Genomic DNA, 13,060 nt, shown 5'->3' with positions numbered 1-13,060 from the left:
AGAGTGGGTGGGGACAGCGGTTGCATGGGCAGCTTTCCTGATGAGCCACAGGTCCCTCTGGACACACTGCTGCCTGGCCACGCCCCCTTTCCGTTTCATCTTTCTCATTAACCAATGGGCTTGGAGCATTAAGGCCACGCCCCTATCCCCCTTTCCGTTTCATCTTTCTCGTTAACCAATGGGCTTGGAGCATTAAGGCCACGCCCCTATTCTGCATTCTACTGTGGCCCTGGTTACGCCTCCTCTGGGTCAGTTACGCAGCTGTCTTCTAGGTGACTGGACGTGTTGATCAGCGCTCGCTGGGATTTGGCTGACGTGGCCCCAACCCCGCCTCCCTCCCCACCCCACAATGGCAGAAGAAACTCGACAGTGTAAATTAGCTACAGCCAAGAAAAAGGTAAAGACGTACCGGGTCATGGCCCCCCAACCCAACCACAGATCCCCTCCGACGACAAGACCGCTGTCACAGTCCATACTACTCCTGAGGCACACCAGACTTTGCCCCCAACCCCAGCGCTTCTGGGCTCCCCCTACAAAAGTCTTGTCAGTCAGCCGTGCCCCTTCAGCAAACAGCTCAGTCCCTACCCTCGCCAATCACCCCAGGGTGACTTTGGGCAGGTGACTCCTGGGGCGCCCCACTCCATTACTGGGCCCTCACCTCTTGCCGCCCCAAGTTGGACTTCCCTGGGCTCTTTGGGCTCGCATCTCCAAGGACCTGGGCCCCCCAGCCCCAGGCCCCGCCCTCGCCAGTTGTCCCTGGGTGACTTTGGGCTGGTGACTCCTGGGGCTCCCTGCTGCAGACTCTGCCCTCCCCTCCTGCTGCCTCAAGGTCGACCTCCCTGGGCTCTCTGCGCTGGCGTCTCCAGGGACCTGGGTCACAACCCTGTGTTTCCCTCCCGCGTGGTGGAGTGGAGACTCAGACATCGCGCTGATGTAGTCCCTCCCCCGCACTAGGAGGAGTGGAATGTAGTGATGTCACCGTCTGCCTACCAACTGTCATTACTGGAAGACTGGCCCTGGTCTTATGACCCAGTCCCCTAAACGTTGTCACCCCGTTTCTGGTTCTGGTCACAGCAGAAATTTCCAACTGGAAGGGGAATGGAGACTATGGGACCTAGGAGCAAGAGGTTTCAGGCTGCCTCACTCCCTTACCATAGCCATTGACAGTGGGAAAAGCCTACACTTTCCCCGTGAGCTCAAAACGTTGACAGTGTCTCTGGGTGGCGATGGGAGAATGGGTTGGGTTTGGTTTTCTCCCAAGCTTCTACTTTCCAAAGAGATTTTAACATTTTTTTCCGAGTTCTCCACCTCATATTCTAATTCTCCATGGTTCTGGACCAGACTGCCCTTCAGTCAGTGGTCTCTGAAGTGAGATTTCCTCATCTTCTGTGCAATAGATCTTGGGAGACTGAACTTGACAGTTTGAATCTTCCTCATATTATCTCAAGCTGCGGTGCTTTGAGTACCACAGGATAAATGTGGGACATCTTTCTGAAGCATCAGTTTCCTTTGATTCTCTTGAGATCAAGAGAAAAAACATGAATGTACTTAGGGATGGCAGTCCCATAGGTTTCTAAGAGTATACCAGACTTCTCTCTGAAATGAAGCTTGGGTTGTCCTCTTTCTGATAAATTCCCAGATTTCACAGAAAGGCTGCCTTCTGCCATGAGGACACATTGATAGAAAAGTTTGAGAGGTACTGGTGCACTTCTTCCCAATAACAGACGTGTGAAGATGTACGACTCTAAACCACATGACATACAGCTCCTGCCTACTTCATGTTTACTTTTCTACCTCTGCCTCTGGATTTGGTGCCTGGCAAAACCCCAGAGCTTAGAGTGGGAAGACTGAGTTTCCAAGTTCCAGTATCGCCTTTTTCTTTTTCTTTTTTCTTTTTTTCTAGCCATGATGTCGATCCCTCTCAGTCCCTAAATGATTGTGACACCTTATAGAGTTGTTGGTGTCATTAAATCAGATGGTATATAAGAGTATTTTATAAAAACTATAAAGGAGGATGTGGCTGTAGGGGTTGATAGTTCTCATGAGTATTACTGCTCTTCTTTCCCACAGTTCAAAGAATATTGGCAGAGAAACCACCCTGGTGTTCCAGCAGCAGCGAAGAGGAACAGGAAAGCAAATGGCAGTAGCCCTGAGAGGGCCGCTTCTGGTGGTTGCCATTCATCTGAGGCTGTGAGTCTTGCCTGGACAGGCTTTTGGGGACAGGGGGCCCAAGGAGCAGTAGAGGGCAATCGTTAAGATTGTGGATGGACTGTTGGGTACTGGTGAAGGATTCTGGATTTGGCCGGGCACGGTGGCTCACGCCTGTAATCCCAACACTTTGGGAGACCGAGGCAGGTGGATCACAAGGTCAGGAGATCGAGACCATCCAGGCAAACACGGTGAAATACTAAAAAATACCAAAAAAAAAGCCGGGCGTGGTGGCGGGCGCCTGTAGTCCCAGCTGCTCCGGAGTCTGAGGGAGGAGAATGGCGTGAACCTAGGAGGCGGAGCTTGCAGTGAGCCAAGATCACGCCACTGCACTCCAGCCTGGAAGGCAGAGAGAGACTCCGTTTCAAAAAAGAAAAGAATTCTGGGTTTGAATCCTGCCTCTCTGTCTGCTAGGGATATGATTTAGGGCAAGTTGCTTGAGCTCTTTGGGCCTCTGTTTTCACGTCTGTATGATAGAGGTGGTATTGTTTGACTTGTATTTGTGAAGTTTAAATGAGATTTATAATTGTCAATTTTATGTTAATCCCTAGTACATGGCCTGCTGTCAACACCCAGGACACCCAGGATATGGTCTTTGCTGTTTGATTTTCCTCATCCCCAGTCTCAAGGGGAAGCCAGGACAATGAGAACAGCCACTTGCCATCAGGAGTCACTGAAGGGCCCCAGGGTGGGATGGTGGGGAGATGAGAACCACGAGAGAAGTTGGCACAAAGGAGTTATGGAACAAAGGGTCCAAGATAGGCAGAAAAGAAAATGGTGCCAGTTGATGGGGAAGAAAGGAAGTCGGAGGGCTCAGACACTGAGGGGGACAGAACGTCTCCATGTGCACTCTCATCTCTTGTAGTCAGCAACAGGTATCCATGGGGAGGGCCCTACATCATCTGCTACCCTGAAGGATCTGGAGGTAGGAGGCTCTGGGCGGAGGTGCAGTGACCCCGCAGGCCAGCCCTCCAACCTCCTCCCGCAGCGGAGACTGGGTGCCCCTCTGCCAGCTGAGACAGCCCACACACAACCCAGTCCTAATGATCGTTCTCTCTACCTCTCCCCCAAGTCCTCCTCCGCCTCCTCCTCTCTGCATGCGCCTCAGAGCCCGTGCCAAGAACAAGCAGCAGTCCTGGACTCGAGGTCCATAAAAATCAGTCGACTGAATGACACCATCAAATCTTTGGTAAGAGTCCAGTGAGGTCCCCTGATTCCACGCTGCCAATCCTGGGCTCCGGTTTCCCCTTGGGGCCCTGAAGAAGGGGGCTGGGGGCCCTGGTGCCAAGGGCAGATAGGGAGCTGGGGCGCCCAGGCCTCACCTGGAGGGACCCCAGAGCATGCAGCATGGCTCTTCTCTTGCTGCCCTCTTTGCCGACTCTCTCCTCTCCAGACACCCCTGCTCGAGTCCTTGCTACACACGCCCTGGGGTTGTTGCCTCTTGGGGAAGTGCTGGCCTGACTGGTTGTCAGGGGCCCCGTATTTCTGCCATGACTCAGTCCCTAATTTGATCTTCGATTCTGGACAAGCCACCTCTCCTTTTTGGGCTCGTGTTTCCAGAGGAGGTAGTGAGTATCAAAGGTCTCTGTTAGCTCTGAGAGTCTGAGATTTAAAGGCCTCCTAGAATGGAAAGCTCAGGGCCAAGGGCTCTTGTCTGTCCTTTTCCATCGTATATCGGCTGTGAAGAACCGTCCCTGGCCCATACATGCTCAGTAAACGTCTATTGAATGAATGCACTTTTCTAAATCACAAGCTGGCAGAAGGGGGAGCCTTTCTCAAACTCCATCTCTAGAGGTTTATGTTACTGTCCTCAAGAGATTCCTGATTCAGACTTTGAGTTGTGAGGCTGTGGCTGAAACCCAACAAAGACCCAAATCCTCTGTCCTTGGGAGCTTGGGAACAGTTCCTGTTCCCATTGGGTCTGAGAACTTTGCCTTTAAAATCCATTCCTGGCCCCTACCTGCCGCTTCCTGTCTGGGGAACAGAGTTGAGGGGGCCACCCTCCATCACCTTATTTGACTCTCCCCACAGAAACAACAGAAGAAACAAGTGGAACATCAGCTGGAAGAAGTAACGTGATTTCTTTGTTTGCTGGCGACATGACTGCTGGGTTTGGGGGACACTCAGATGTAGAGGCCCCAGTCTCGTCTCACCCACTCCCAGCCTGGGGAAGGAGGCTCACCCCTCAGATTCCACCCCATCCCCACAGGGTCCCTGATAACCTGGTCCCATGGGTGGGCCTGTCCTGGGGCATTGGTGGCATTCTGGGGGCATAGCTCTTGCTGTGCCTTCTCTGTCTCCCCCTGGTAAGAGCTCTGTCTTCCTCTTCCTATAGGAAAAGAAAGCAAACAATGAGAAACAGAAAGCTGAAAGGGAGCTAGAGGTGAGTGGAGGGTGTGAAGTTTCCTCCTGTCCTCCGGAGAATGTTTGTTTCCTTCTGTTTCAGCATTTGCTTGGCTTTTCTCCCAAAGGGTCAAATCCAGAGATTGAACAGAGAGAAAAAGAAACTAAATACGGACCTGTATCACATGAAACATTCTCTCAGATACTTTGAAGGTGGGAATCTGGGCACCCTGTCATCCTTCAACCTGGCACTTTGACAGGTCTGTAGGGGGAGTCCTTTGAGCCCCATCTCAACTCTGTCATTACAGAAGAGTCCAAGGATCTGGCCGGCCGCCTGCAACGTTCATCGCAGCGTATAGGAGAGTTAGAGTGGTCTCTCTGTGCTGTCGCCGCCACACAGAAGAAGAAGCCGGATGGGGTGAGTCCAACCACCTGCCCTGTCCCCTGGGAGCCCGGCTTCGCAGATGGGGGAGTGAGCCTAAAGGTCCCTTGTGCAGGATGGAGTGTCCTGCCCAGAAGGCAGCATGGCCATTTCTCACTGCTTTTGTGTATGGTTGTTAGAGGCAGCCTGAGGCTGAGTCAGCTGCTGTGGGTGAGTTGGGCGCGGTGGGGAGCGAGCACTGGATGCAGAGCTTGGAGGCCAAGTGCCTGCCCTGCCCTTACCTGGCTGTGGTCTTGGGCAAGTCCTAGGTGGGGTGTGGGGTATTGGGTACTTGTACTGTGAAGGTACAGAAGGGTACCTGTAGTATGTTACCATTTCTGTAGAGAGAGGAAACGTGTGTGTGTGTGTGTGTACATAGTATGATAATATACATAAAACATGTCTGCAAGTGTTCGTAAACAACTCAAGAGAGAGCAACAGGGTGGCTGGGAGATACTTCCTTTGATACCTTCCGAGTTTTGGACTATGTGAATGTATCATCTTTTCAAAAAGTGAACAAAAGATTAATTTTCCCCTACCTAACTGTGCCCCCACCCCCAGCAGAAAAATGGGCTTTAGAGAATCTGATAGACCTGGGTGTTCAAATCCTAGCTCTGCCTAAGTGATCTTAGGCAAGCACTTAACCTCAAATACTCCATGTTTTTTCATCTACCCAAGAGAGGTAATCATAGTAACTGTCTCCTCTGGTGGTTGCGAGGATTAAATGGGATTGCTAGCAAGGTACCTGCTGAAGCACTCCTGTTTGAACATAAAGGTTCAAACAGGGGTAGTAATAACAATAGCAATATTATCTGATCTCTCTCCTTGTCCCTTCCAACTTCACTGAGTTTTTTTCAAAACCAGACCACGGGCTTGGAAATGCCTTGATCTTTACTGGCCAAGTTGTATATTGAGCCTAGCCCTAGCCATTTTAAGGGGCACTGTGTGGAATGGCCCAGGCTCCCCAGATCGAAATTTCTCACTCTTCACCATCCAGTTCTCGAGCCGCAGTAAAGCACTTCTCAAGCGGCAGTTAGAGCAGTCCATACGGGAGCAGATACTGCTGAAAGGACACGTGACACAGGTGAGGTTTTGCAGAGGGAGGGATGTGGAAGGAAGATGACCCCAGGTGGCCAGGAGCAGGTGAGGACCAGTGACAGCCCTTCCTAACTTCTGTGCCCATTCTTGCAGTTGAAGGAGTCGCTTAAAGAAGTCCAGCTGGAGAGAGATCAATATGCTGAACAAATAATAGGAGAGAGGGCCCAGTGGCAGCAGAGGATGAGGAAAATGTCGCAGGAGGTGAGATCTGACCCTTGAGCCTCCCGCCCCCAACAACTTAGATAGGTCACTGGATCTTTCTGGGCCTCTTTAAAATGGGAATAGTGCAGCCAGAGGTGGTCCTGGGTCTAGGCTTTGTGGAGGTCGGGGCAGAGAGGGAGATGGGAGCCTGTCCAGCCACCAGCCCCTCTCTCCAGGGCCCTTTCCCCCTGTGCTTTGGGCAGGTTTGCACATTGAAGGAGGAGAAGAAGCATGATACGCATCGGGTAGAGGAGCTGGAGAGGAGCTTGTCCAGACTCAAAAACCAGATGGGTAAGATGGGACTGGCATGACCTGGGAGCAGGACTGGCATCAGAGGGCTGTGGGGGTGGCTTGGAATGCCCCAGGAAGGTGGGTGGATGGCAGGGCTTTGAGGCAGAGGGAAAGAGGTCTGTGCCAGGAGACAAGTCTTGTCATCTCCCTGAGCCTCAGTGTCCCCATGAGCAAAGAGGGCCCGTCGTCAGCCACCCACAGTGCTCTCTATCTGAAAGTGGTTTGGAAGATTGGCTACCATCCGGGTGCGAGGAATCATTAGCAGTGAGGCCAAGTTTGGGAAGCCTGAGAGGAGCTGTGCACCAAGAGGAGGGTGTTTTGTTGTTTTTTCTGTTTTGATTTTTGTTTTGAGAATCCAGAGGCCCTTATGATCTGCTTCCTTTCTCAGCTGAGCCACTGCCCCCGGATGCCCCAGCAGTGTCCTCTGAGGTGGAGCTGCAAGACCTGAGGAAGGAGCTGGAGAGAGTGGCAGGAGAGCTCCAGGCTCAGGTGGAAAACAATCAGCGCATCAGTCTCCTGAACCGTGGGCAAAAGGAGAGGCTTCGCGAGCAGGAGGAGAGGCTTCAGGAGCAGCAGGAGAGGCTTCGGGAACAGGAGAAGAGGCTTCAGCAGCTGGCCGAGCCACAGAGCGACTTGAAGGAGCTGGTGGGTTGCCCCACCTGGGGAGCCTGCCCTCCTCCCTAGCCCTCCAGGCCTTTGTTTCCCCACCTGTAAAATGGGGCAGTGTAGCCCTCACATGAAATATTACTTCCAAAGGCACCTGTGAGCCAGAGCTTTGCTCTGGTGGCTGTGGGAGAGAGGAGAGTATTTTTCTAACTCGGCTCCACCCTTCCCAGTGCCATGGGAGGCAGACACCAAGTTCTGGGGTCTCCAGCTGCAGTGGGTGGCTGCTGATTGCTTCTCTCTGTCCAGAAGAGCGAGAACAAGAGCGCACTGCAGTTGGAGCAGCAAGTAAAGGAGCTGCAGGAGAAGCCGGGCCAGGTGACGGAGACGCTCACCTCGGCCGAGAAGGAGCCAGAGGCAGCAGTCCCAGCCTCAGGGACTGGGGGCGAGTCTGTGAGTGGGGAGACCCTCCGGGCCCTGCAGGAAGTCATGGAGAAGCTGGAGGGGAGTGAGTCCTAGCATGGGCCAAGAAGGGCAGGGCTGGGGCAGGTCGCCGCTGAGATGTGACCCCATTATTTTGGCTCCAGAGCGGCCTTATGGACCTCCTGGTGGAGAAGGCGGACCTGAGGGAGCATGTGGACAAACTGGAACTTGGATTCATCCAGTACCGGAGAGAGAGATGCCATCAGTGAGTGGGAGGCCAGGGCACGGCAGGGGGAGCTGCAGGGCTGTGGGAGGGGCCCCAGCGTCTGAGCCCTGTCCTCCCGCAGGAAAGTACATCGCCTTCTAACAGAGCCAGGGGACAGTGCCAAAGATGCGGCACCGCGAGGAGGCCATCATCAGGCTGGCCCAGGACGAGGAGGAGAGGAAGGTAGGGTGTGCAACATCCCTGTGGGGGTGGGGGTGGGGGTGTGGGTGGGGTGGGCATGAGGGTGGGCGCCAGCAGCGGCCTGACAGCTGAGCACCCGTCCCTTCAGGTGACGCTGCTGGAGCTGCAGGAGATGGTGTTGCGGCTTGTGGCAACTACAGCGAGGGGCACGGCAAATTCCTGGCCGCTGCCCGGAACCCTGCTGCTGAACCCAGTCCAGGAGCCCCAGCCCCCCAGGAGCTCGGGGCTGCCGACAAGCATGGTGGTGAGTAGAGCCCCCAGGCGGGGTGAGCAGGCAGGAGCGGGGGGGGCTAGCACTCCACTCAGATCCCCGCCTCCCTCTCTCCAAAGATCTTTGTGAGGTGAGCCTCACCAACAGCGTGGAGCCTGCACAAGGAGAAGCCAGGGAGGGTTCTTCCCAGGACAACCCTACTGCACAGCCAATCGTGCAGCTCCTTGGTGAGATGCAGGACCACCAGGAGCACCCAGGCTTGGGCAGCAACTGCTGTGTGCCATGCTTTTGCTGGGCTTGGCTGCCGAGAAGAAGGAGATAAACACCACCATCATCAAAGAGCTGCTCAAGAAATTTTTAAAAACGAAACAAAGTTGCGGGGTTAATCTCCTACACAATTCATTTACTTCATTTGAATGTTACAGCCACTCATGATTATTTGCGTTTCTAATTTATAGTTTAAGTTTATTTGTAAAAAGTTAAAAGAGAGTGGGTCTCTGTGGCTCTCACTGATGTTCACTCTGGCATCCTTTAGCATTTTTCTTTTTTAATTTCATAATTATAGGTCATTAGCATGCATATCGAGTTCGCCCTTATGTGGTGGGAGTTCAAACACACGAAGACCCACTCTTTGCCCAAAACTGTTCTCGCTGGTTTGGAATAGGCTCCCGTGCTTTTTTAATGTTATTGCAGCATGTATATTCACTACAGAATTCAGACAAAATTTGCCTATGTTCTGCTGTTGTTTGATCTAATCTTAATCACAGTGAGCTCTTCGTTAGCTCAATATGTAGTTTGCCCCCAAGTGTGCACTGTTTACTACTTTGTAATATGCCACTATGAGTACTGACATTTAGAGCTGTTTAAAGGCCGAGAACTGGAAACAGCCTTTCCTCCATTTTCTGTGTATTGGTGATGGGAGTGATAACCTCTTGGGGGAGCTTTCTAAATCTCACAGAAGAGGAAAGTGGCCTGCTCTGGCAGGTGTGTCCAGGATAGAGTGTGTTTCATCTGTTCCGGTGCCAAGAATGAGCACTGTACTGTGGCAGTTCCCTTTGGATTTGTATGTGCTCTGGGCTCATGAAGATATTGCATCGTGAGCTGCAGCAGTTGCACTCTTTTTCAGTGACCTAAAAAGGGCTTATTTCCGAGGAATGAAAAGCTGCCATCATTGGCTGTGGATGTGGAAAACCTTTCCTAGCTTAGAGCATTTGTATCTATAATACATTTTAAAGTCAGAGTTCGTGTTACCTGTTTTAATCACGACTACCTGTCCCAGTACACAAAAGGGCGCTGGTTGGCATTCTTCTTAATGTATTTAGTAAAGATCATAAGAAATCCTTTAAGAGTTTAAATGTCCCTGGAACAGGCATACAGGCTCTAGTCAAGAATGAATTAGAGTGAAGGAAAGCTGTGTGACACCTGGCATTCCTCTCTGTTCATGGAGCTTCTTTGAGGCTTAAGATCGATTTTACCATCTAGACCTCTCTGGCTAATACCTATTCTTCAGCCACCTCGGTTACTCTGACATAGGAATTTACTTCTTTTCCTTGAGTGGAAAACACTTTAGAAAATAATAACAAACATTATTACAAACTAATATATGTGAGAGTACTTAGTTGAAACAAAAAGGAATTTTAGTGGACAGTATTATATTATCTTTGAAAATCAAGGAGAAGTTTATGCAACTTAAAATGTTTACACACTGTGGTGCAATGTACTGTTTGAGAATGTCAATGTATTATCAGGAAACGTGTCTATACGATCGCAGAGTTTTATTTCCTCACAAACTTCTTTACGAAGAGTGAAATATGTTTTTGTACCTCTCAGTTTCAGTCAGGGACATATTTTGTGCAATATTTCTGTGATTGTGCCTATGCGTGATGAATGAATGCATTTCAGTCATACATTGCCTAAATCATAACTTGATGATGCTTGGGAAAGAATCAGCAGTTAAAACTTCATGAAGTTCTAATGTCTGTGTTCCAAAACACATCACATTATTAGGTTGTAGGGACATATGTATGTGTGCTCCCTGGGGTGGGGAGTTTTCTAGTTACTAGACCATCTCCATTTTTAGCACTTGGCATCCTCATGATCCTTTTATAAATATGAGATTAACAGGAGAGCAGCAATACGATTTTGCCAATGGAATAACAGATTTGCCGGCATTCACTGAAAGAGGGCAGATATTGGGTCCTTGTGACTTCAACTGACTCTTCTGAATTGTATGAACTTATCAATGTATTAGATAAACCCAGTTTCAGAATAATAAAGAAAAAATATTAGACCAAATAATGTGGCTAATTAACAGTGGTATGATTTCTAGCCCGTGGGTTTAAAACTGTATCCTAAAGAGTCATTTTAAAATAATATAAATATTAAAAAATGTAACTGCTATCTTTATGTTCTGAAATAAGTTAAAACATTTTAAAATATGAATACTGTAGTTTAAAAGAAAGAAATGGTGGGAAGGAAAAGTAGAGAAAGAAATGCCAATTCCAGTTCAAAGCTTTATTTGCCAAGTTTTCTTATAATGAATTTTACCATTGTATGGGTTCTTGTTAACAGAATGTGTAACAGAAATACTGAAAGACTTTTGCCTAAAGTGGCATTATTGACTGCTGATGTGATGCTACTGTAATGCGATAAATTATTAAATTGTTGCAAAGTGCTGTTTTTGCCTTAAAATTTTATTTTGCGCATCTTGAAAACTATAGTATTAAAGGTATTGATACTGTGCAAATACTGGGCATGCTTGGTATGAGATAATCTGTTTCATTTTCACAAAATTGTAGTATAACTATGCAAGTGTTTATTAAAAGAACACAAAATAAAAAAGGTATGGGATTAAAAAAGTTATGGGGTGAAAAAGTTATTGGATAAAAATGTAAAAATGTTGTGGCAAAAAAGTAGAAAAACGTTTTCTGAAAAGTTACCAAAAAAAAGTTATGAAAAAGAAGTTATGGCATTTAAAAAAGTCATGGGATAAAAATAAAAATTAAAAGCAGGCCCCTGTCAGCAAAGCCTGGAGAAGTGGGGCTGGAGTCTCCACCACCACCATGTCCCTACCACCCCTTCCCAGGCACCCCTTTACAATTAGGGTAGCAGGACAAGACCTCTGTCTAATGGGGAAAGACAAACAGACCCTTTGCCACCTTGACCAGGGCTGAGTCCCTAAATTTCTGGATGGTGATGATTGTTATTTAAGAGCCAGAGGCTGGCGGAGTTGGTTTGTTTGGAGGAGGCCTGATGCCCCCCATACTCTCACCATAGCAACTTTTCCCTCAGGGGGCTCCCTTCTTATTCAGAGAGGCAGGACAGTGGGGCTAACTGTGGACCAGGCGAGGGCACCGGCTGCTGGGGTGGCCCTCCTTCCCCGGTGTACATATTGTGTCTGTGAGGTTTTGTATATTCCAGAGGGTAGGGCCACCCCTGTATCATACCTAGCGGAGGTTGGAGCTGGCACATGGGGAGGAGGTTGTAATAATTATTTGTGGCTGGGAAACTTATTTATTGCTAGCATAAGACAGAGGAAGGAGGCGGGGATGGGGTCGTGGCTCCCTGGTGATGCGACTCCTGTTTATTTTGCTTTTTATTTTGGAATATATGGATTTAGCCATACTGCCCGGCCTGGTGTGTTCCCATTTCACTCACTGGGTCCTGGAGTTTGTGCCACCAAACGAGGAGCCCCAGAGTGTCTTGAGTATGTCCAACTAGGCTGTTAGGGACCTTCCAGGCGTGTTACCTGTATGCTGCCTAGTGGCGCCTGGGGGATTCCACGGGGACTGCCATGGCGCCTATGGGGCGCAGTCCAGCCCTGACAGCCAACAGGCTCAGAAGCCTGTTGTAGCGGTGGCCGGGAAGACAGGTACCAGCACCTAAGGGCACTGACTTCCACCCACCCCAGGCGTCTTCCCTTCCGTCCCCTTGCCTCCCTCCCCTGTCTGCACCTGGTGGCCTGTTCTCTCTGTCCCTCCAGAGTGCCGGCTGCCCGGCAGGCTCCCTTCAGGCTGAGTTCGTGGCCCTGCCCCCTGGTGGCCAGAGCCGGCTTCACAGGACAAGAGCCGGCTAAGTTCCAGGGGCTTTCCAGGAAAAGTGTCCCTTGGAAAGGGTATGGCCTTTTCACCCCTCCAAACAGCACCCTAAAAATGGCTTGGCCTTTCCCCTCCCCTGAGCTCCACAGAGAACACAGCCAGCAGAGGACACACTTCCCCGTCATCCAGAAATGGGTTTGATTCTCAGCCAAGGGACAGCAGGACTGGTAGAGACTGTCAGGCCACACAGCTGCCTGCACAGCACTCCCATGCTTGGTGGGGGGGCGGGAGGGATGGCGGGGGCTGACTCTCCATAGGCCAGGCGTGACAGGGAGACTCACCGGAGGTCTTGCACTTTGGAGGGGCAATGTCAGGGGACAGCTTTCTCTTGTTGGGCCACAAGACTCCAAGAGGACAGCACGGTGACTGATTCCCAGCACTAGAGGCGAGGCCGTTGGTCACATGTAGGTGTAGGGATGTGTGTGTGTGTGTGTGTGTGTGTGTGTGTGTGTGTGTGTGTATGGGTATTTATAGATATTTATAGAACAATGCGAGGGCATGCCACAGAGGGGGGCACAAGTTTTCACAACGGTCACACCTGGATGTGTCAGCTCACCACTACAACAGACTAAATCACAGATGAAGGGGGCTGGCTTTGGGGCTGGGGGAGCCACTGCCAAGTCACAGAACAGCCGCCCAGGCAGGCTTGGAAAGGGAGGCCTCCGAGAAGAGAAGGGATCTGTTTAGAGGTTGAAGGG

At 50.5% G+C, this 13,060-nt stretch overlaps 1 protein-coding gene across 11 annotated transcripts in view; it reads left to right on the top strand.

Annotated features, from left to right (window-relative positions):
* LOC134729165 (golgin subfamily A member 8B-like) overlaps nt 1–10,940 on the top strand; it is a 58,515-nt gene extending 47,575 nt beyond the window's left edge. For 9 of the 11 annotated variants that reach the window (XM_063597072.1, XM_063597065.1, XM_063597068.1 and 6 more), the window contains 16 exons: nt 273–397; nt 2,071–2,190; nt 3,281–3,397; nt 4,240–4,278; nt 4,544–4,591; nt 4,680–4,764; nt 4,860–4,969; nt 5,970–6,056; nt 6,164–6,271; nt 6,475–6,562; nt 6,951–7,207; nt 7,475–7,618; nt 7,753–7,853; nt 7,936–8,036; nt 8,143–8,298; nt 8,385–10,940. In XM_063597072.1, the coding sequence (XP_063453142.1) occupies nt 350–397; nt 2,071–2,190; nt 3,281–3,397; nt 4,240–4,278; nt 4,544–4,591; nt 4,680–4,764; nt 4,860–4,969; nt 5,970–6,056; nt 6,164–6,271; nt 6,475–6,562; nt 6,951–7,207; nt 7,475–7,618; nt 7,753–7,853; nt 7,936–8,036; nt 8,143–8,298; nt 8,385–8,587 (1,812 nt within the window). In that variant the 5' untranslated portion in view covers nt 273–349 and the 3' untranslated portion in view covers nt 8,588–10,940. The remainder of the gene's footprint in view (nt 1–272; nt 398–2,070; nt 2,191–3,280; nt 3,398–4,239; nt 4,279–4,543; nt 4,592–4,679; nt 4,765–4,859; nt 4,970–5,969; nt 6,057–6,163; nt 6,272–6,474; nt 6,563–6,950; nt 7,208–7,474; nt 7,619–7,752; nt 7,854–7,935; nt 8,037–8,142; nt 8,299–8,384) is intronic. The other 2 variants (XM_063597074.1, XM_063597075.1) reach the window with 2 other exon arrangements.
* The last annotated feature ends 2,120 nt before the right edge of the window (nt 10,941–13,060 follow it).

The sequence above is a fragment of the Pan paniscus genome, chromosome 16 (genome assembly GCF_029289425.2).
Source record: "Pan paniscus chromosome 16, NHGRI_mPanPan1-v2.0_pri, whole genome shotgun sequence".
Lineage (NCBI taxonomy): Eukaryota > Metazoa > Chordata > Mammalia > Primates > Hominidae > Pan > Pan paniscus.
Note: the sequence above shows the minus strand (reverse complement) of the source record. Positions and strands in the feature narration are given on the sequence as shown.